The following is a 24,724-nucleotide window of genomic DNA, read 5'->3' as shown; positions in this document are numbered from 1 at the left end:
CTGATTTTCATTTTTAATTGTAGTATACATGATGTAGAGTAAAAGAAAACTAATATCAACCAAAAAATTTAGTACTATACAAGCAGTCACCAGTGCACTGATGCATATGTATTATTTTGGTTTCTGAATCTTCACCACTGAAAAGATCCAATCTTCCCACACAAAATAAGTGTAAGAGTCAGGAAGCAGTAGAGATATTAGGCAGATCATCTGAAAAACTTCTCAGGCTGATGGTGAAAATGAGAATTTTTTATTTCACATCCTGTCTATTTTTAACATTATCTCTTTTAACACTGATATACCTTATTCACTTTATGTTGCAGTGACATTATTCCATCCCTTTAGTGACACTACCAAATACATATCTACAACTAAAATCACTGTTGCTTGGTCTTCCTGATCAGTAAGAAGAACTTTGAATTTTGGGAGGAGACATAACCCTGAGAGAGCCAAAACAGGGAATAGGGTGGAAGTTGTACAGATCACAGAATTTTCCCATTGCCAAGTCATTTTTATTGGTATATGGATTGTCTTAATGTAATATGACATTTCTTCTTCTGCAGACCAAGTCATTTGTCCTGAATTTTGATATCCAGATTTGTTAGAAGGTTACAATAATCTACCCATGTTTTCATTTACCTTTTTGAAGACAAACAGTTAACAGAACTCCTTTTATACACCAAAATACCAGTTTCCTTTCTGCAGTTGACACTGTCTTCATCTTCCACACAGCTGAAGAAGAGGCTTCTGTCCACTGTTTTCATTGTTGTTGTAGTTGTATAGTGGGTGACTCTGTGTTTTATCCATTGTGACGTAATGATGAAGAACATTACTTTTGTTTTTACAGATAGGTATATGTGTTAAATACTGTCCAGAAATTGTTGTGTGAATTCATTTCTGATCAGCAGGGAGTAAATGCAGGGAGTAAATGCAGGACCCATCTTGCACAGAGCTTTCTTACGTGCAATTCTTAATGCAGAATGCAGTCAGCACATTCTTTTGAACCCTTAAAATCTTGAAATTTCAGGCTCATCTATATACCAACTTCCAACATCATACAGTGCACAGTTGTTAAACAATGTACACAACACTGCAGACAGTACATTTTGATCTCTTCATATTTATTGATACTGCTTACTACTGTGATGGTCAGCCTGTAATTAGTTATTTTAACATTTCATAGGTTAGTTCTTCATGTAAACTATGAGTGGCTTAACAGAATCTTTCAAGTGGAAGCATAATAACTTTACATTTCAACAGCTGAGCAGTAACTGACTGATAAAATAGCAACAGTACTGCTTGGCTAGCAGGTGCAAACTCATTAAAAATTACATGATGAAATGAAGATTGTTTACAAGTTCACTGCTGGGCCCTGACTGACTAGTACATAGTAACTGTACACTTAAGCTGTCCAACTATGACTTGATACTGACTACACAATGTTTGCATAACAAATGAAGCCTCCAACTACTATTGTACACCAGTTTTTAGATGTGCATATTACAGAAATTACAAACTGAGAAAATACTATGCTATTCCATTTTAGTACTGAAATAAAATATAGGAAAATTAAAAGAAACAGAGATACAATAGGCAGTGAAGAAGTGTTGTATATGGCAAAGTTATCATAACTGTTTTACGGGATGGCTGTTTAATGTCCATGGGGATTGCCAAAGTTCAATGAAACATTTTGAGAGAATGAAATTTTCTACTTGTAATAATTAACAAAGTTACTGGTTATTTAAATGAAGGTACACATTTTCAGAAACTGAAAAAATCATTGGTACAGAACTATGACATTAGATTTTGGAAAGAATTACATTTTAAGATTTGAAAACTCTGGAACATGAAAATTTTAATAAGAATAACTTTTGAAATAAAACACTGGAAAGGTCAGACCGGGATATCAATAATATTACAAAAATTGTTAATCACCATACAGATGATGTGTTGTTGCAGAGAGGCACAATGAAAAGACTATTACATACTATACTTTTGGCTGAAGCCTTCCTCAGAGAAGAAAACACACAGAGCACGTAAGTAGGCACACCTCATGTATACATGACCACTATCTCTGGCTGTTATGACCAGAATGCAACTCCCGTGTTGAATGAAAACGCCAACCAGAATGGGCCAGGGAAGGGGGAGGAATAGCAGGATACAGATGGGGGGGGGGGGTGGGGGGGGATAGAACAAGGCTGTCTGGTGGAGCTTACAGGGATTATATGACAGTAGGAAAAGGCTGCTAGGCACAATGTTGGGAGGGGGAGGAGGGGAGGGTGTCAGGAGAAAAGGAAAGGAACAGAGAAAGAAGACGAACAAAATTAGTGGATGCGTTGGCAGAGAGTGGTGCACAGTGAAGATGAGAGGACATGGATAGGGAGAAGGTGATAGGACAGAGGGGGCAGACAATGTTGGGAGGAGGATGTTGGTACAGAAAGTTATCATAGGTTGAGGCTAGGATAATTTTGGGAGCAGAGAATGTGTTGTAAGGATGCAGTTCAGAGAAGCTCGTAGAGTACAGGGGGTTCCAAGTGACCCAGATTGTGAAGCAACCATTGAAATCGAGCATTTTATGTTCAGCTGCATATTGCCCCACAGTGGTGTCCACTTTGCTGTTGGCCACAGTTTGGCAGCTGGCTGGTAGCCATATCAGTATAAAAGGCTGTGCAGTGACTGCAGGAAAGGTGGTATATGACATGCCTACTTTCATAGATTGCTCAGCCTCTGATGGATAAGGTAAGCCTGTCACTGGACTTGTACAGTAATTGCTGGGTGGGTGGACTGAGTAGGGATTGCACCTGGGTCTTCCACAGGGATAGGGATTAGAAGTGGTATCCAGATGGACTAAGATGCTGTTGAGGTTGGGTAGGCGACAGAACACAGCTTTAGAAGGGGTAGGAAGGATCTTGGATAGAATGTCCCTCATATCAGGGGATGATGATAGACAATCAAAGCCCAGATGGAAGATGTGGTTCAGTTGTTCCAGTCTGAGGTGATATTGAATGACAGATGGGGTGCTCCTTGGTAGCTTTTCTTGGGGGTGGTCAGAGAAATGGTGGTATGTGAGGATATGGCATAGGAAATCTGTTTTTGGACTAGGTCTGGGGGTTAGTGCCTGTTTTTGAAGGCCTTTGGGAGACCCTCAGCATACTGTGCAAGGGAGTCCTTGTCATTGCAAATATGCTGTCCCAAGGAGAGCAGGTTGTATGGACAAGATATTTTGGTGTAGAAGCAATGGCTGGTACTGTCTCTGACATACCACTTCCTCCCAATTCACAATCTCACACTTTCGTTGTGTGCCTCTCTCTGCCAGCACACCAACTGATCTTTTCCCCTTCTCTAGTCCACTCTTCACACCCTCACGTTCTCCCTCCCTACAGCATTCTGGTGATGTACCTAGCAGCCTTGTCCCACTACCATCTTGTCTCTGCACACCCTGCCAAACAGCCCTCTCTCTCACCCATCCATATATCCTACTATCCCTCCCACTTCCATGCCCTACTACATGGTGCTGCTTTCAGTCAATGAAGGAGCTACATTCTGGCTGTAGGGGCCAGAGATTGCAGTCATATTTGCATGAAGTGTGCCTACTTGTGTGAATGTGTGTGTGTTTCCTTTTTCAAAGAAGGCTTTGGCCAAAAGCTCAATATGTAACAGTCTTTTCATTGTTCTTGTCTACAACTCAAGGTGTCATCTTCATGGTGAGTAGCAATCTATCCTCTTCATGGTACTGTTAACTTTTGAAATAGTATGTTTACAGAAAAAGTACAATATTTTCTTGAGAGAGGAGAGCAAGAGCTTCCAGATATGCTAGTTTAATCCTAAAACAAATAATTTTTAACGCTATGGAATTTTGAAATGCACATATTCTGCAGATACCATAAATAGTGAATATTTCTTTAAATAAGATATTTACATCATGACTAAATATACCATACCAGTATCATCAGTATCAGAGAACTTCCCTGTCTATAATAAAGTTTTAGTGAAATTATTATTTTGTATACAGTAACTATCATATATGTACTACTACTAAAAAAATCAGAAAAGAAATGAAATATTTGCATCAGTTCTTGCATAGGAGAGAGTGGAATAATCCCACCTTGCTCTGTTACCAATTCACTCACTGAACCTTATTCAAATCAGCAGTCTATAGTCAGCTGCTTGGTGAAATGACTTACAATTTCACACACAGCCTGTCAAATGCTGTACCACCCTTGTACCACCCTCTAGGGAAAAAGTATTGTAGTGATGTAAGGATAGTGTCAAGATTTTTCAACCACCTTTACATTACGCCTTGTAAGCAACTGAAAATTTTTTTTCAGAAAGGTACATGATATTGCATTGCAATCTCAAAATAAAAATATTTGTCTTCTTTTTAACAAAATTTCTTGAACAAATGTTTACCCTGGGTCATCCTATTAGTTTTTAATAATACAGGAGCTATAATTTAAGTGGCACATTTCAGCAAATTTTCTTGTAAAGTCTGTTTCAGATGCATCTTTAATATCCTATGCTAATATATTTATATTATAAATTGTTAAAAGTAGCTACAGGTAACAGGCAAGATCATCGCCTTGTTAAAAAACTATGTAAAGTTACGCTGTTTACCAAAAATTTTATTTTGAGGTCTATATCCATCTTGATGATTAGCACAATATTTTGAAACCTAACATGGTTTTCTCCATTATATGTTGCAAGCACACATTCCACCACTACTTGTATCACCTGAAGACGATAACCGCATCAACAAAATATTGTGTTTAAATATGGAAACTGGCTAAGTACCTGAAAATATCTGGTCTACCAATCATGTCTAGAGAACCTCATAAATCATATTTTTTACAGTTTTAATAATGATTATTATGACTCTTTTCTGTAGTGCCTACTGTGGATACTGGCGATATCTGTATGCAGCTCATTGCGCATGATGTTTCCCACTTACTTGATTTCGGTAAATACTCACTACTGATATAACTTCACTGATATTTTCTTCAAATGCTATTGTTTGAACTTTGCATGAAAATCTTTGAGACCAGCAGCTTTCTCAAATTTATACTACTGCCTCTTGCTTCTCTACACACCAACAAACATATAAAATGTGTACCAAATTGCTTACATTTGCATGTTAACTACAAACAGCTGGATTTCTTTGGTGATATTTTCACATGGCATGCTTTTGTAGGAAAGCTGACATGTAAGTAATATTTTCATGTATAATTTCATGTATCACTGCAGTCATAAATGTTGTTCATAATATGTGTTTATTTTATTGATATCTGTGTATTTTACTGACCTTTCTCATGTCAAATGCAAAAGACATTCTACTAATCTGTTCCATACAACAAAAATTGGATGAAATACACCAGAAAAGAAGCTATTGTTCTAGATAATGGCCATTCACATTGAGGCACTTATGTCACGGCACAAGTCTCTGTAGAAATCTGCCACCTGCAATTGCAGCCACTGGTTTATACTGGCAGGCAGTTTGACAGCAGTATCAAAGAATTGTTTAGCAAGCCATGTCTTCATTGCTGGGAAGAAGTGGTAGTCACTCAGCACCAAATCTGGGCTGTATGATTGATGATCAAACACCTGCCATCTAAAACACCATAGGACCTCTCGTGTGCAGTTAGCCATGTGTGAATGTGTGTTGTCATGAAAAAAACATAACTTTTGCACAAAGTTATCCTGACTCTTGTTTTTTTTTTTTTTCACCCAGGGGATGACAGGATGTAGGAAGGGAAAATTGTTGGTTGGAGGATGCAACCTGAGGTCCTTACACCTGCCACCCGAAAGTTTCTCCTTCATCTGTCTTGTCACTCTAGTTTTTCATCCTGATGTCACCTTCAGTTTATGCTGCTCCCCACCAGCCATTACAACTACACCTGCCACCCCTCCCTCCAGCGACTCCTTCAATGTTTCATCCTGACTCTTGTTTTTTTTTTCACCCAGGGGATGACAGGATGTAGGAAGGGAAAATTGTTGGTTGGAGGATGCAACCTGAGGTCCTTACACCTGCCACCCGAAAGTTTCTCCTTCATCTGTCTTGTCACTCTAGTTTTTCATCCTGATGTCACCTTCAGTTTATGCTGCTCCCCACCAGCCATTACAACTATACTGCCACCCCTCCCTCCAGCATTCCTAGAATCCAAACTGACGTCCCTCCAAGCTACTAGACACCCAACTCCAGGCCCTCTCCCCACCTACTGCCTCCCTCTCCCTGTAATGTCCCCACCTGATACTATCCCCACTGCAACTAGCCACCTACCACAAAATATCTTTGGCACTGTCACTCTACCCACTAACTCCAAAAGCTAGCAAGTTTTCCTTCTTTTGTGTGTGCCTATCAATAACTCAACACTTCTACTTTTTGGTGAGTGGTCTCATTTAATCCTAAGTTATTTGAAGGGCTTATATCAATAGTTGTACAAGTCCAGTTTTGTTCATTTTGAGATACACACTTCTGAAGTTAGATAAGTAATTATGGGTGAGGATGAAGTTGGTAAGTGTGATAAGGAACGAGGTTTTTGGAAGATCATCAGGTGGGCATTGGGATAGGTATTGTTCAAGGGCAGGGAGACCATGGGTATGTGGGATGTTTGTGTAGAGGGATGTAGCATCTATGGTGACAAGAAAGGTTTCAGGTGGAAGGGGAGTGGGAATGGATGTGAGGTGTTCTAGGAAGTGGTTTGTGTCTTTGATGTAGGATTGGAGTCTGCCGGTGATAGGTTGGGGGTGTTGGTCTACCAGAGCTGAGATACGTTCTGTTGGGGCTTTGAAGCCTGCCACAATGGGACAGCCAGGATGGTTCTCTTTGTGGATATTGGGTAATAGGTAGAAGGTGGAGTGAGTAGGCCTATGGAAGCCATTGTGAGGCCTTATGAGGGACCTCGCACTCTAACACATCCTTTCATCCCGCCATCCACCTGGACTGAACCTACGTTAACCAACCTCACTCCCATTTACTCTTCAGTCTTCTCCTTTTTCCCTTTCCTCTTTAGCCATTCACACATCTTTTCATCCTACATAGTTGTGTTTATCTTTATACTATACACCTCTTTACTTCTGTTTGCATCCTCTTTGGTTTGAAGCTGGCACAGTACTTACAGAAGAATATCTTTGGCTTCCCTCTGACACCCATGCCTCCATATTTGCTACCCCCCCCCCCCATTTACCTTTCCCCTGTTGCTTCATAACCTGGATTGTGAGTAACTGAATCCACTTTCCCTTCTTCCCCGTTTTTCCCCCTCTCCTCCCTGTTGAAGGAACAAAGTTCCGAAAGCTAGGAATGTAAATTTTCTGTTCTGTTTTGTGTATCTATCGGCTGTACTGAGCTGAGGTAAGTACTGGCCAGCCCCTCTGTCTCTTTGTTAGTATTTGTTTGACAACTGGCTATGTAGCACATATAGAAGTAATAACTGTATGAATTAGGATAGATCACTATTCCACACATAGAAGAGTCTTGGGCAGCAGACAGGCATATTTACAGTAGACCACTGAATAGTCTACTGTAGCTGTCAAATACTGACTACATGTCTTGGGTCCTCTGAGTGCAATGAAGACTGGGTTGTCATCTGTGGAGGTGTTGGTTGGCAGATATTGACATTTAGCAGTGGATTGTTCAACAGTCTACTGCTAAATATGCACATTTTCCTCCCAGGGCTGCCGCTACGTGGTGAATTTTAATTCATGCTGTTGTTATTCCATTCCAGATTTTCCACTGCTCAAGTATAGAAGTAAGATAGTGTGTGATGGTATAATGAAGAGAAACTAATGATGAGCTAAGTAAAAATCGTCTAAAGGGAAAACAAGGGTTGCAAAGCAGACATGTTTAACACATTGTTCTCTATTACAGTTTGAAAATTCTGTTTCTAATTTAGAAATAAAGCCAAATAATATTAATGTTCATGTCATCTTTTTGTTTTTGGTATTCCTAATCTGCTTGTGCTGTGAATGGCATATATAAAACAGCACTCTGCATAATGAGAATTACAGCAGAAATAGCTGGTAGTATTAATAACTAACTGAATTGACACTTTATGTGCTATGGAACCATTCAGATTTCCTGGCCATGCTCTCTTTATGAATTTATTCTAGCATGTCAGATAACTTTTTGAGAATGACAAAAATTGTTAATTTAATGAGAGAATAGTGTTAAAATCAGATACCTGCTTTCAGCAACAGGCTTGCCATGGATGGTAACCTGATGGAAATGAATCATTATGTATGAGTTCAGACAGTTAGATGTGAAAAGGCTATGGAAAATCAAACATGGTATATGAACATTTATTACCTGAAATATGAACCAAATGTTTCTGAGCTGCACTGAGTATGCAGAGCTTGATTAAGACAAATGTCTCTGTTGGGGATTTTTAAACTTAAAACATATGATGATTATGAGCATTGTTGCTGTATTTGAGAGTAGAATTAACATAGGGGTTTAGAACTCCATAGAAATGTTCAACTTTTTGTTTTATAGTATGAAATTTATATGTATTTCTTCCCATGCATTTTATTACTTCCCTTTATATTAAGTAGCCCATGACTGTTTATTTTAATATCAAAACATTAAAATTTATCATTTTTATCAGACCTACCATAACCTCATCTCTTTGATACATTTGACCTTACAAGTGTAGTCTGTCCCTTACATTTTTTACTTGTTTCTAATTTTTGTTGTAAAAATCATGAAGTTAGCACCAGCATGAATCAATGATAAAAATTTCACTAAAATTAGAATAGTAAATGAATCTACTAAAATCTGTAGCATTTCTTCCATCCCAATCAGTATTTTAACTGCTGCTTGTAAGGTAGGGGAGAGTGGGGCACAATGAATCAGGTAGCACAATTTCAGTATAAGGTGGTAAACTATTTTTTTCCTCTGTGCATATGTTGTCAATACTGCTCTACCGACTGCCATTTGTTTCCTGCAGGATCTAGTTCACACCATTAGTGTTGTACTGGTGATATGTTAGTTTCGTGACAGTGAAGTAATTTTTGGAGACATAGATAGATTGAATTTTGTTCAATCCTTTGTCACCAAATTTTAGAGAAAGTAAGTCATTGTAACAATATCAATACTGTATTTTAATGATTTAGGTTTTCAAATATTAACGATGTTCATACATAACCTCATATGAGCTTTGTTTGAAATATGTACTGTTGGGGCACATTAAACCGAGCTCTCCCGGGGCACAATGAGCCGTGCCTCAGGGTGGTCCATTGTGCCCCAGGAATCTTTTAATTGTCTAATGCAAGCACTCTGTACTTTATTTCCTTAGCATGGGTAAAAACATATGTGAAGGTATTTAAGGCTTTTAAATTACAGACATTCAGCAGTCCTGTTTTATATTATCAGGTTTGAAGATAGTTCATTCATACCTCAGGAAGATGGACAGAGGTAAAACTGACCATGATGTTATGCAAGGAGCTGTACAGAATGTTCTTAATAAGGGCATGGCAGTTCGCCAACAAGCAGCTAAATATCATTCAATACCTTACCCTACTCTTCGATGATGTGTTCAAAACATTAAATGTGGTTCCAGTAAAAGATTGACACCAAACTATAACAATTGTAAGGTATTTTCTGTGGAGCAGGAGAAAGAATTAGTGGAGTATTGGTTGCATTCTTTGAAGATATACTTTGGTGTTGACTCTAAAACATGCAGATGCTTAGCAAGTGAGCTGGCTTTGAAAAATGGTCTGAAATGTCCTGAGGACTCAACAGAGGGAATGGCTGGTGTAGACTGGTTCTATGGGTTCATGAAACGAAATCCCATTTTAAGTATCTGAACCCCAGATGGCTGCAGCTTATCCAGAGCAACATCCTTTAATTAGTATTCTCAAGTGAACTATTCTACATTCTTAACCAAGCCTGCCCATTAATAAAAAAGAGAATTCAGTCACATGCTGTAATCCGAAACTGGATATCAAGTTCTGTCACTGAGGCTAGAGAAAAACTAAGATGGTATGAGTACCCTATGTTAAATGACTTGAGCAATAAAAAATTAAAAGAAGAGTTCGAAAAGTATCAGAAACCTCCTAATTTCAGAAAAACAGAAACATTTTGAAAGTGTCATTCAGAACTCAAATAATATCTCCAAAACATCATGGTCACTAGTAAATTGAGAAATAGGTAAATCTGGGAACCATACAACTGAAAATCACTTGCTGATAAACGGCACAATAGAAACTGATCAGAATAAGATAGCAGATCTATTTAACAATTACTTTGCTTCTGTTGGCTCCAGCATAAACAATCAGCTTAAAAATCATAAATACAAATTCAGAGGAACACCAGTGTCAGGAAGTATATTTTGATGCCAACAAGTAAAGAAGAAATAATTAAAATAGTGAGTAGCTTAAAGAATTCCCATGCAGCAGGATATGATGGTCTTAGTCTGGACACTCTTAATAAATGTATACATAAAATTGCATCACCTTTATCAACAGTTATCAATTCTCATATGGAAGTTGGTCTATTTCCAGATGAGTTGAAAATTGCCCGATTTGTGCCTATTTTCAAAAAAGGAAACAGGAATCTAGTAGAAAACTTTTGACCCATTTCTGTTCTTCCAATAATATCCAAAATCTTTGAGAAAGTAATATACATAAGAATCTGGAACTTCCTGGTATGCAAAAAAGTGATTTCTAAGGGGCAGTATGGGTTTGTCAAGGGGTCATCCACCATTACAGCAGCATCCAACTTAATCGAAGGTGTCACTCAAACAATAGATAATAAAGAACATGTATGTGGCATCTTTCTAGACTTACAAAAAGTATTTGACTGTGTTGATATGACCATATTGCTGGACAAACTGTGGAACTATGGCATTCAAGTCACAGCCCATAATCTGATGAGGTCCTACCTGACAAATAGGAAGCAGTTTGTGTCTATTAGCACTACAGAGGGAACATACAAACCAAACACCACTGACATAAATTTTGGTATCCCACAGGGGTCAATATTAGGACCACTTCTTTTTATTATCTATGTAAATGATATTCAGTCCATAACAAACCATGCAACAGCCATCTTATATGCAGATGATACCACGTTAATATGCAGCAATCCAAGCTATTTGCAGCTCGAAGTGGAATCCAATACTGCAGCAGGCTTAATTCTGCAGTATTTTAATGGAAACAAACCAAAATTAAACACAAATAAATCTGCCTATATTGAATTTGATCTTGGGAGGCAAAAAACTCATGAAAACCAAATCTTAATGGGTGACGAATACATTAAAAAACAATATTCGACCAAATTTCTTCCCTTGACATTAGATGCAGAGTTAAACTGGCCTGATCATGTAAATGACATTTGCAAAAAGCTATGCACTACCATATATGTCCTAAGAAAACTGACACCTTTTTGCAACATCACCACTCTGAGGCAAATATATTTTGCACTATTTGAATCCCATCTAAGCTATGGGATAGAGGTATGGGGATCCAGCAGTAAAGGTAATATGAAAAGTGTACATACCTTACAAAAGAAGGTACTTATAATTATGGGAAAGAAATGTGCCAGGGAGTCCTGCAGAAATTTGTTTAAAGAATTTAAAATACTAACTGTTCATAACCTGTATGCGCTGAAGATAATCATTATGGAAGTAAACAGTAACAAAACACTTAATAAAGAAATACACGATCACAACACTAGAGGTAGAGAGAGACTCCACATCATCTCTCATAGAACAACACTTTATGAGAAAAGCCCTCACTATGCAGGCATAAAACTACTGAATTGCTTCCATCCTAATATCTCCAAATTGCCCATTACAAAACTAAAAATGAAATTAAAATTATGGCTCCTAAACAATCCTGTATATTCAATAGATGAGTTTCTAGATTTAGTACACTCGTATGATGGAAGACCATCTATCTAAAAATATATGTAATCTCAGGTCTTAGACTGTGTCACAAATTGTAAATATTTGAATGTCAGATATGAATACTGTGTTACAAACTGTAGATTCCTTAATCTAAGTATGGCAATAACAATTTTTTTATGTATAATCCATATATGTAAGTCTGTTCTCTCAACTAAATTTAGAAAAAGTTGTGTAGATAAAAGTGCCAGCCAATAATTTGTAACCCTAGTAAGTAAGGCTCTGACTTATCCAGAAGACTGGAACAAAAAAAACCTTTTTTTGTAATCAGTTGATGTTGGATCAAAATAATATAAATAGTATACTGTTTTGAATTTCTTCAAAAACTTGAAAGACCTTTACCAGAGATACCCTACTTTCGCTGATGGTACAAGGGTTTTCAATCTGGATGAAACCAGTACCTCAACTGTACCAGATAGACTTCCAAAGGCAGTGGCACAAAATGGAAGTAAACAGATTTCTGAAACTACTAGTGGAGAATGTGGTGTCTTAGTGACCACCTGTTGCATAATCAGTGCAGGTGGTACTTTCCTGCCCCCAGCAATGATATTTCCTCGAGTACATTTTAAACAACATATGATAAGAACTGGTAATGCACCAACAGGCACCCTGGGATTAGCAACAAAGACTAGCTGGATGAAAGGCGAACTTTTTTTGGATGTCATGAAACATTTCATCCACAAATTCACTAGTAGCAGAGACAGTCCTGTGCTTCTAATTTTAGACAATCATGAAAGCCATCTGTCAATTGAGGTAACAGATGTAGCAAAAGCCAATGGGGTGGTTATGCTAACTATACGCCCACATACCTCAAACAAACTGCAGCCTCTACGTGTAGGAGTGATCTCTTCATTCAAGGGAACTTATTACTCAAAATTGCTCAAGACAGATCAATGACACCCACTAACATACGTTCAGCTTTCAAGAAATGTGGAATATTTCCATTTGATGAAGACACCTTCACTGACGAAGACTTTATGGTCAGTGAAGTAATAGAAAGTGTCGTGGAGGCAAACAGAACAACTTCAGATGTTAATTCTCTCCATCATATCAAGGATGCACAATCTGCAGGAAAAGCCTCAGTCGATGCCAGCCAGTCACAAGATCTGCAGCAAGCAAGACCATCCGCAGTGCTTAACACCCAAACAGCTTTTCCTAATGGAGTTTCTCCTGAAATAATTCAAGGATATCCAAAAGCAGAGAACAGAAAGAAGAGCAATAAACGTGAGAGAGGACGAAGTTAAATTGCAGCTGATACACTGGAGAAAGATTTGTTGCAATCCACAAAACATCCCAGTAAAAAGGTCAACCAGAAGCTTTATGAGCAGGAATCAGATGACTACATTAGTGAGGCGCATTATGAAGAGAGCGATGCCAATGTGGATGTGCCTGGTGAATCTGAGTACAACTTTGAAGACTTGGACAAATTACCAGAAACAGATGGTTTCATTTTCACCAAACTTGAACCGGAAAACAAAACACCGGTTTACTATGTGGGGAAGATTTTGAAACCAAAGGATGACGCATGGGACTATCAGGTGTCATTTTTGAGAAAAAGTGAAAAAAATGGGAGGGAAGTTTTATTTTCCTCAGGTAAAGGATGAAGCTTTTGTTCCAGCTAGCAACATACTTTACATGCTTCCATGACCTGCTACTGATGGTGTGAGAAAGAGACAAAAATCATATTTAAAATCTGGAATCAGCTTCAAGTCCATTGATGTTCGGTAATTCCAAAATAATTTACATGACTGTGTGCCTAAAAATTTAATTATATGATTCACACGTGGAATATATGTAAACATTATGTTTAAAGTACATTACACTTACTTTGTATGCTAAATATGTTCTTTCAATGAACCTGTTTAAAGTGGTTCATTGTACTCCACATGTGGGGCACAATGAACCATTTACCAAATTTTCTTCGAAGGTGTGTAGCTAAAACACAATTAATGACAATGCAATCATATAAGGCCATTTGATACTTGAACGATTAAACTGTAACATCTGTAAATCACAACTCTGTAATAAAATTATTGGATGAGTAACATGGAGAAATATTTTTTTATGGTTCAATGTGCCCAATTCTCCCCTATGCTTTCATTGTTCCATAGCATTTTCAGTTTTCATGAACACTTGGTGATCACATGGAGATAATGGAAGAACAAAGTAAACAGACATAGGAAACTGTTTTTACAATATAAAACTAATTTGTAACATTCTTCAAACAATAATTTCAGTTTTTCTTTAATGCAGTTACCTGATTACATATGGTCAGAAGAATACCAAGAAGTTATGTTTTCTGAGTTCTTCAAGGCTTTTGACAGACTCAGAGAAACAGGATATTTTGTTGGAGAGATGATATGGAATTTCGCTGATTTCAAGACTGCTCAAAGTAAGTAATTAACAGCAGTATTAAGAATATGCTGAAGCATCCATGCATATTTAGGTACAGAATTTGAATTAGAAAATTTTTAGCTGATATATTACTTAGTCCTTGTTAGTTTTTCATTCTTCTAAAATATCTAATAACTAACTAAATCTTTTCTGCCTCTCTCATGCATTTGATCTTTGTGTTCTCGACTGCTGATCTCTTAATTAACATTTTTCTCTTTATATATATCTCAAAAATGATTTCTTTAAACTTTGCCTGCTAACTTGTGTACACATTTATTAGATTGTTATCAAAATCACAAATTAGGAAGAGATCATTTCTATGTTTCTTTTTGCTAATTATCTGGTTACAATTTATCCTTGTGTATGTTACCACAAAACATCACAAAACAATGTCTGTGTATTTATATTAAGATTTTCTGTTGCTTCTCCACACTCTCTCACTTACATAATTTCATTGTTTTTAATAAGGAGAGTTGCTAATTTATTGTTATAAACAAAGTGAAATCTACATTTGCATATTGGTGTCACAATGGCTGCATGCTAGTACCAGTGATATTAATTCCAATGTTGTACCTTATTTGGGGAAAAAAGTCAGTACTGTGCTTCTTCACTTTCTCCCTTTTGATTTCTTGTAGTTTTAAGTATTTTAACAAGTCCTTGAACGTCTGTATAACATTACACACTTAACACATTTATTTTAATGCTATACAATAATGAAATGGTCACTCAAAGATTTCACCTCACTATTAGTATTCATAGTTACTAAAGTGGCCTAGTGTGAGACAGAAAAATTAGTTCTTTTCTTACAAAAGTTTTTAACTTGTGGATGGAGTGATACATGTCCTTATATCAACTTCACAAAGGTGCAGAATGTTTGTTAGAAAAGTAACCGACCTTATTTCTTTTTTTGCAAACACCTGATGGATTTGAATCTAGCGTATTTGCATGAGCTGACCTTGAACCTTCACGCTCATCTATGAATTTTTTCCCAGCTGTTGATAGCATCAGTTGCTGGCAATCAGAAGTTGAGTGATGTAGTATGTAGTGCTCGTGTCAGTTTTTTGCTGCAAGGGAAAAGACGGAATGACTGGAGCAGCTCTACTGCATTAAATTATGTGAGAAACTGGGTGATAGCCAAGTGGAAACCATTTGAAAGATTCCGACAGCCTTCAGTAACAATGATATTGCATCACACAGATTATGGAATGGTACAACCAGCTTAAAGATGGCTGCACGTTGGTGGAGAGCAAGTCGTGCTCTGGTTGGCCATCAACATGCTGAAATGACCAGGTCGTTGCCAAAGAAAACACTGTGGTGGTGTTGGACTATTGTGTGATTATTAGAGAAATAGCAAAAGGTGAACATCAGAACTTTTTTGACACATTCCATTGTGACCAAACATTTGTGCATGAAGAGAATGTCAACAAAACTTAAGACAAAGCTACTGACACTGGAGTAAAAGCAACTTCATGTTGAATTCTCACAGGACATGCTGGACTCCACAAACAGTGACAGCCAACTTCATGAACACTGTAGTCACTGGTGACAGGACCTGGGTGTGTGGGAATAGCCTGGAAATCAAATAATAGTCATCTCAGAACACCAAAGAAGGCCCACCAAGTGCACAACAATGCCATAGTGATGATGACTGCTTTCTTTGTATCCTGCAGTGTGGTACATCATGAGTATGCACCACAGGGTCAAACAAGCACCAAAGAGTGCTTTGGGGATGTCCTCTGTTACCTACATGATGCCATGCACCCCCCAAGACTTGCAGTCAACAAGGAATTGGTTTCTCCATCATGGCAATGCTCTGGCACTTTCTTTGCACATGATTCAGACTTTTTTGGCAAAATACCAGATTCCTGTGCTTCAGCAGCCTCCTTACTCTCCTGACATGCCGCCCTGTGGCTTTTGGCTTTTCCCCAAACTCAAGAGACCATTGAAAGGGATGTGATTTCAGACAAGAGAGGACATTATGGCAGCAACGACAGCTGATCTAAATTAATAACTGAAAGAGTCTCTTTTGGCATGCCTCCAAGAATGGCAGCAGCACTGGCAGAAGTGTGTGGGGCCTAAGGGAACTACTTCGAGGGTGATTTTGTGTCCCATGCTCCAGGTAAACCAGTTTTTTTACCCAGCCAAATTGAGGATACTTTTCTAACAGACCTCATATGCTCAGAAAAAAATGGCAACAAAGTAGGCCTACCTGGTGAGGTTAAGATTTTGAAACATTTCCACACTAAATTCTGACCATTTATTTTTTCCATTTTCTATATAGGTAGATAGTCTTATGGTGGATAAAGACTGTCTATCATCCTACAGAATTTTATCATCATCTTGAATGTCTGTAATAGTCTTTTTGTATAGTCATATATTTATTAATTTATTTACATTTTTTTGCATGGAGCCAGCATAATGCTGCCTTTTGGAAATGCCGGAAGTAATATTATGAGAATTACTACATTTGTAAAATATGTAGCATACTACAACTGTTGATCTTATATGTATTTTACATCTTTATTACTTTATGATTTATATGATACTAGTTCATATCACAACCCATGTCTTAGTATTTTTTAAACAAATATAAACATTTCTCTATCCAAAAAGATTTTAAATTTATCTTAAATTTATGTCAGACACCTTACATGTTCTTAGATAGTTTGGTAGTTTGTTAAGCCAAATCAAACCATTGATATATAAGATTCTTTTTGTCATTTTTAATTTGGTCCTTTTCTGAAAGTAGCTATGTTTTCTTCTAGTGTTATGGCTTATACATTGCTCTACTAGATAACTTTGGTTGACTTGTAAAAATAATTAAGTGATTTAAATAAGCATTAAAATATTTTGTTAAGTACTGGTGCTGCACAAACACTTCACAACAGTATTCTCTATGGCCTATCCCATATATATGTCTTATTGCTTCTTTGTATAATAGCAATATTCTTTTTAAGTGGACATCAGGTATACAGCTCTGCAATTCAATCCCATAGTTGAGAAAGATGTAAATTGTTCCACAGTAAATTATTTCTAATGTTTTACTAGGAACTACCTTCATGAGCTATGGAGATGTAAACTTACATTGACTTTTTCACATACAAAGTTAATGTGGTTTGTCCATCACATATTTGTATCAACAACCAGAAATTTACAGCTCTCAGTTTCTGCTGCCAAGATGTCACATACATAATTTACGCTGGTGTGGTAAAAACTGCCAGTTTTAAATGCCAGTAATTGAGATTTGTTTACATTTTACTGAAGACCCTGATTGTTGAAGTATGCTGTTAATTCTGTAACCTTACTATTAGTGAAAGATTCTAGCTTCTAATATCCTCTACCACAGCAATGATTTAGGATTCATCTGCATAGCTTACAATGTGGAAGTTTATGTGTTTTGCAATGTTGTTAATATATATAAGCAAGAGAAAGGGAACAAGGATTGAGCCCTAATACACTGTTTCTTGGTATGTCAGTTTGGTGCATTGCTTATGATTCAACAGGCATGTTGCTGTAAGAAGCATTAGTGGATTCCCCACGTAATATAAAATCAGTTTTTTAAAGAGATGTTTTACCTTGTTCAATGCTTTTGTCAGATCTAAAAATATACCAACAATTGGTGTCCTCTGGCCAAACAGACAGTATACACTATGGAATAAATGTGTAACTGCAGTGGTTGTACTTCTTACTTTTCTGAAGCCATGCTGACAGCCTATAAGCAGTTTGTGTTTTCTGAAAAAGGCACTAAATGGTTCAAATGGCTCTGAGCACTAGGGGACTTAACTCCTGAGGTCATCAATCCCCTAGAACTTAGAACTACTTAAACCTAACTAACCTAAGGACATCACACACATCCATGCCTGAGGCAGGATTCGAACCTGTGAACGTAGCGTTCGTGAGGTTCCAGACTGTAGCGCCTAGAACTGCTCGGCCACTCTGGCCGGCAAAGGCACTAAGCTTGACAGGATAATAATTTTGAATATCTTACTAAGGTAGGGAATTAGTGATGTTCCTTACTTCACTTTTTGTGTAGTTGTTTCACAACAGTGATGTTTAGAACAGTTGGATACATGTTTTCTCTAAAGCTGCAATTAATCAGGTAGATAAGAGGTTATAACATTTCTTTGAAGCACACCTTAGTAACTGCACCAGATACTTCAATGTTTTCCAACTCTTCAGATACTTAATTTCATCAAAACTTAAAAATGTCTCCTCAAACCTATTTATACAATGATGTGGTTTGGATTGGGTTTCTCCACGTTTTAAAGTGCTGAAGAATAAATGAAAAACATCAGAGTTCACATAGTCAAATGGATAATAATTATTAAAAGTAGTTAGTCTGAAATAACTCTTTTGTTGAAGTCCATTATGGTTTCTTCATTTTGTAGGCTCTGTTGTTTTGAAGTATTACTCATTGCTATTGGTTGCAGTAGGATATGTAGGTCCAACTTCTGCACTGGATATTAATATGACTAATAAAATTTGATGGTGTTGTAAACATAATAATTCCACTTTTCTTCAGTCTATCATTGTTACTCACAACTGCACAAATATGTGTGACAAATTCAACCAACATGTATCACTTTGCTCCAAATATATACTGCTACTTAAATGTCAAAAAGTACAAAGATCAATAGTGCATCAAAGATACAAATCTAGTACTGCAAAAATAATTATTTTCAAAGATTATTAGTTTGGATTCACAGTGATTTATAAGTGTTAATACTTTACATTACAAATGTTTCCAAGTTATCTTCCAGAAGACTACAGAAACAACAATGACAATAATAATAATAACAATAATAATTTTAAATGTTTCCCCAAAATTAAATTTTAGTATTTTCTATCTTTGCGTTTTCATAGGGGAATGTAAATTAGGTATAGCTTTATTATTTATGTACTCAAAGATAAGAAAATATTTTTATGATCTCAAAACAATGTCCCAGTGTCAAGGGATCTGTCTGTCTGAGTGTACCAGCTACACTGGGTACTTTTTGTATTGAGTACTACTATGGTTTGTTGGTATCAACAAGTATAAAACATAACATAAATAGGCCACTGATCAGCTCCAACAGAATAACCCACCAACAATCTTGCAGGCATGAAAAAGTGAACAAAATTCTGATACTAAAATAATGGGATTGCCCAATGTTTAATTTTGGCAAGTATAAATAATTAATTTTATGAAATTGAAATGTGTTTAACATGTATGGGTATTGTCGCCTCATTGTTATCTATATAATTTAGCACTTGTTAGCTGTGCTTTCATTGAAACAGGCTGAAAAATTAGTTTTGAAAGTAGGCTAATGTCAATAATGTAGGCTACACCAGATTAGTGCAAGTGCAAGTACAATGTTTGTACTACAGCAGAGTTGTAGTACAAACACTGTACTTGTACTTACATGTTGAATGAACTACTATTTATCTCCAGTCCATGTTCCATCTACTTAAATTATACATAGATAAATAGCTATCCACATAATACACTGATATCCAGCAGTATTGCTCAAGTGCAGTAACCTAACAAAAACATAACTGAATATGCAACAGTCTTGAGATTTGTGGATTTCAATAACATTTCCATTTCCTCATCTGGATCTACTATTAAGTTAGCAATTAGAAAGCTGAATGGTATCCAGACGAGCTGGGCTGGCTAAATAATATGCAGGGTTTGAAGAGTTCAATCAGGAAAATATTCAAGACTAAGGCAGAACACAAAGTTTATATATGAAATTCATGACCCAGGTATCAAATATTAACAGATAATGAAATAACTGCCAGTGTCACCAACTATCAGGTCCCTTGCAGCAATGGAGAAGAGACTAGTAACAATGACCAAGCTACAGAAGAACTATCTCCTTAGGAAAACTTTTATTACTTTGGATAGAGTTGTTAAAACAGAAAGGAAAATCTGATGTTCTCCAAGTGCTAACTTTACAAAGTTTCTGAGATTTAGAAGGAAAGAAATGAATTTCAGTTTTGAAGAAAAAACCTCTTTTGGACTTATTTTCCTAAACTGTATGTTTACTTTTATGTCCATGTTGACCTTTTCAAATTAGGCTATGTAGTCTAACAATGGAAAATCCAGGATGGAATGTAACAATATTATGAAAAGGAAAGCTGGTACTCACCACATGGTGGAGATGCTGAGTTGCAGGTAGGCACAACAGAAGGATTCCCACAATTAAAGCTTTCAGCCATTAAGGTCTTCATCAACAATAAACAACACACACACACGCAAGACATACACATGACTGCAGTCTCAGGCAAATGAAATCACACTCTGTGGTGTGTGGTTTCAGTTGCCTGTGACTGCAGTCATGTGTGTGAGTTGTGTTTCCATGAGAGACAGAGAGAAGAGAGAGAGAGAGAGAGAGAGAGAGAGAGAGAGAGAGAGAGAGAGATAGTGTTATTTGTAAGACAAGTGATGCAAACTGTGTGTGTACAGTTTAGTGTTTCAGTCAGTGTTATGATGTTTCATATTTCTAGGAACACTCAGTTTTTGTAAATGATCATTTATCCAAAACATCCCATCCCCAACTGCTTCAGGTTATTGATGTTCTACTGCCTTGTTTGTGGTAGGGCCGGTTCCGCATTTAGCAGGTCACAGACACAGTACTTTGGATCTGTACCAGTATATCTGTAATGTAAAGGAAACCTGAGAATTCATATTATAAAGCAGCATGTTTAAATTTTGTTGGAATTTCCTAAATGCTCTCATTATCAAACACTGAATGAGTATAACCTGCATAATTTACTCTCAGTTTTAATAAAAGCTGATTTTTCACAGATCTTCCTATTTTTGATGTCATATCTCTTGAACCTCATATGTTTTGTATAATGATATAATTTTGCATGTACATTCAGTGGTAAATGTGGATGCTGTCTGCAGAATGTGTTGTGAATGGGCTTACTAATAAAGAAGTAGGAAATTAATGTCATACATTAAGCCAAATTTTTACTACATGAACAACAAAAATATTTTAAGTGATAAACTTTTCCTTTCATTATTTTATTGAGGTATCACTGAAAAAAGGTTTGAAAAAGTTTGAAATTATGCATAAAGTTTAATAGAAGCAGTTAAGAGCTCCCACTCTCAAATACTGAATGCAAAGCCAATTTGCATGGCATGAGCTTGTGCTGCTTCAAGAAAAACACACAGTTACAAAACTTAAATACTTCACTTATTGTGTTACATCTTTAATGTAAGGTTACACATCTTGATGAGTAGATAATGACAGCATCTTGAATTTTTTAACTTGATCAATAATTGTATGATACATTTAAGACAAAATTTTTTGTTGCCTCTGGAAGCTATTAAATAGACAGCTTGCACTGAATTTATTTGATGTTTTAGTTGGTTAGTGATATAGGTTATGAACATGTGATATTTACATATTCAAATAAGAATACTACTTAAGTAAGCATTGTATAATTGCAGCATACACACGAGTTGGTGGAAACAAGAAAGGAATTTTCACAAGAGCACGTCAGCCAAAGATGGCAGCATATATGGTGAGAGAGCGCTACTGGTCCCTTGCAAGAGAAGATTACAATGTAACACTTCCTGAAGATCTTGGCCTATATGTCTGCAGTACATGCCAAAACTAGATGCCACTTTCCACATCACAGTCTATACCTGCATCCATATTTATAGTAATTCAGTTTATGCTTTTCTGTGTTTTATTTACTAAAGCAGTTATAAAATGACACCATCTATCTGAAAATAAAACTTTTACATGTAATATATCTTTTTCATGCTACCTTTATTCAGTTACTATTTCTTATGCTTGTATTCACTTGGGGGGAGGGGGGGGGGGCAAGTGAGGAACATAATTGCTCTTAATACAGAAACCAATATAACTTGTAAGTGGAAACAATGAACAAATACTCACATGATAAAAGTGAGTAATGGATGGTACATAGACAGCCTTAATCATCATAAAATTGAAGCTGCTTTTGTTCTTCTTGTAATTGAAAAACACACCGACACACACAAACAAATCTTGACGTATGCAACTGCGCAATGTTGGCTGTATTTGAGTGTTTGGATGGAGGGTGGACAGATAGAAAGCTGAAATGACTAGTGCAGAATGCAAGATGAAGATTTATGAACTAATGAGAGGTAAGGAATTATTGGAATTGATGTTAGTATACAACCACGATAAAAAATAAATGAGCCTCCTTTTATTACTAAGGAACTTTATCAATTGCAAATTCCACCAAAATGCATCACCTTTGTGGCAGTGGGAAGCAGTTTACTGCGAACACATTCTTGAACTTTGTAAAGAAGTTATTTACAACATCTAGCACAAGTGAAACAAAAATGATGCTTTATTTTTTTTTTACCTACCAAGCATTTGTAGTTAGTGGTGTTGCCTTGAAAGTGAGATCTATTTGAGCCCATATGTGTACATTTTTTCCTTACGCAGTTCAAAAAAATTTCTCTATATCATTTCGTCTTTGATTCAAAGGAGTTCCACTTTTTTGGCCTTTTGGTGAAGTATGAGAACACATTCGTTGTAAACAGCTTGTGCATTGCCAATGAGTTGATCAGTTTCAAGTGAACTTGTCATGACCTGCCATAGTTCCAGATTAAAAAATGGCTCTGCACTAATATGCCCCATTGTAGCTTTATGTGATCCCCATTTCATCACATCGGTAGATGCTGTATTCCTCCTCTTCACCTAATGGTTCTAATTATATACTTTCTTTTCCTGATTTTTTTTAGAAAGTGGACCATGAAAGGTTCAGTTGATAACAGTTACTGGTGGATCACTATCTTTATTGTTTATTGTCACAGTAATCATTTCAAACTGTTCTAACTACTCTAAGATTTAGCAATGTTCTGTATGCCCTATTACAACATTAATCAGTTCACACTGAAACTTTAAGACCGTAACAACACTGCATGAATAAATATCTTGGATACATTAATGAGTAATGCCAACCATACCGACTCACTATCACCACTGTCCACTTGCTACTCAAGTCCTATACCAAGAACGTGCATGGAACAGTGGTCATACATTAAAAAAATTATCAGTGGGCAACATTTTCTCTGAAATGCTGGACATAGCTACCATAGTAGTAGCTGTGATAAATTAACATGTACTCATTGGTAACGCTAATCAATAAACTTACAAAAAGTCATAAAATGTCATAAATATTTAGAGGTGAGAGGATACAGGATCCCCACATGTGGATACTGTCTGATATATAATCTAACTTACATACATTTGTTAAGATTTTGTGCCTGGATTATGTGTTTGTGTATTTTTTGCAAGAAAAGCAAGCAAGATTGTACAAATATATGTAAAATAAGAGAAAGTTATAATAGTCTGCTGAGCATAGGTTTCAATCATTGCCTTAAATGGAGCTGAACAGAAGTTTTATAGACTTGGCACAGCGACTGTCTTGTGAACGAAATTCTTTTATTGTATTTTTCCAGCTTGTGGTTACACAAATGGCATTACAATTTGTTCAAATTACTTAGAAAGTCATCACCAAACATTCTCTTTAACAAAAGAAAGAAGACGAATAATAAAACATGGGCATAACTAAACTAAAATTCAAACTAAATTCTGCACACAGCTACATGTACTTGTAGATGTTACATAGTAACTTGTCAAAGTATGACAGAACAGGGCAGGAGAGCTCTTCAAGTGTAAACTTATCTGGTATCTGAATGCTGTAACTTGTAATGAACCTTGCCCCTTTGGAAATATTGCATGTCAACCAAAATGTTCAATACCGTATATATTTTGCGCAGACTTGGGCTAGTTTCCTTGCTTAAATTATACATTTCTCATATGTATATATCTCTCAACATTTCTGATTGTCAAAAACTATTTTTTTTTTTTTTGTTAATCAATATGAATATTGATTCTCAGTTGAAGTGGTGTGAACACACAAAGGTACTTGCAAACAGATTGTCATCAGCATGTTATGCCCTTGGAATCCTATCATCAGTGTGTAACATGCAGTGTCTTTTAGTTACATATTATTCATATGTACACTCAATTCCTAGCTATGGAATTCTTTTTGGGGGAACAAATGCACAAACTATGAACACAATTTTCAAACTCCAGAAAAGAGTCATAAGAATAATAACCAAAAATACTAATCGAGCTCATTGTAAAGATCTGTTCAGAACACTGGGGATTTTAACTGCTCCATGTGAATACATTTACCAGTCAGTTGCACACATCAAAAATAACATTGGTAATTACTGCACAAACAACTCTGTCCATGACCATGCAACAAGAGATAGACTCAACTTACATTTACCAAGAAAAAATAAACATAAAACTCAAAACAGCATTTTCTACCAAGGAATAAAACTGTGCAACAAATTACAAAAAGAGATTTAAAAAATGCCAAAATACATTTATTTAAAAAGACAGCTAAAAAGTACTTGTTATGCAATACAT

At 36.5% G+C, this 24,724-nt stretch overlaps 1 protein-coding gene across 1 annotated transcript in view; it reads left to right on the top strand.

Moving 5' to 3' along the window:
- The window catches only part of LOC126411226 (beta-glucuronidase-like), a 136,423-nt gene extending 114,387 nt beyond the window's left edge, over positions 1–22,036 (top strand). The window contains exons 12-13 of the mRNA XM_050081349.1: positions 14,151–14,289; positions 21,733–22,036. Of these exons, the coding sequence (XP_049937306.1) occupies positions 14,151–14,289; positions 21,733–21,902 (309 nt within the window). The 3' untranslated portion in view covers positions 21,903–22,036. The remainder of the gene's footprint in view (positions 1–14,150; positions 14,290–21,732) is intronic.
- Positions 22,037–24,724: the final 2,688 nt, after the last annotated feature.

The sequence above is a fragment of the Schistocerca serialis genome, chromosome 1 (assembly GCF_023864345.2).
Source record: "Schistocerca serialis cubense isolate TAMUIC-IGC-003099 chromosome 1, iqSchSeri2.2, whole genome shotgun sequence".
NCBI classification, from domain to species: domain Eukaryota; kingdom Metazoa; phylum Arthropoda; class Insecta; order Orthoptera; family Acrididae; genus Schistocerca; species Schistocerca serialis.
This window is presented reverse-complemented; position numbering and strand designations above follow the sequence as displayed.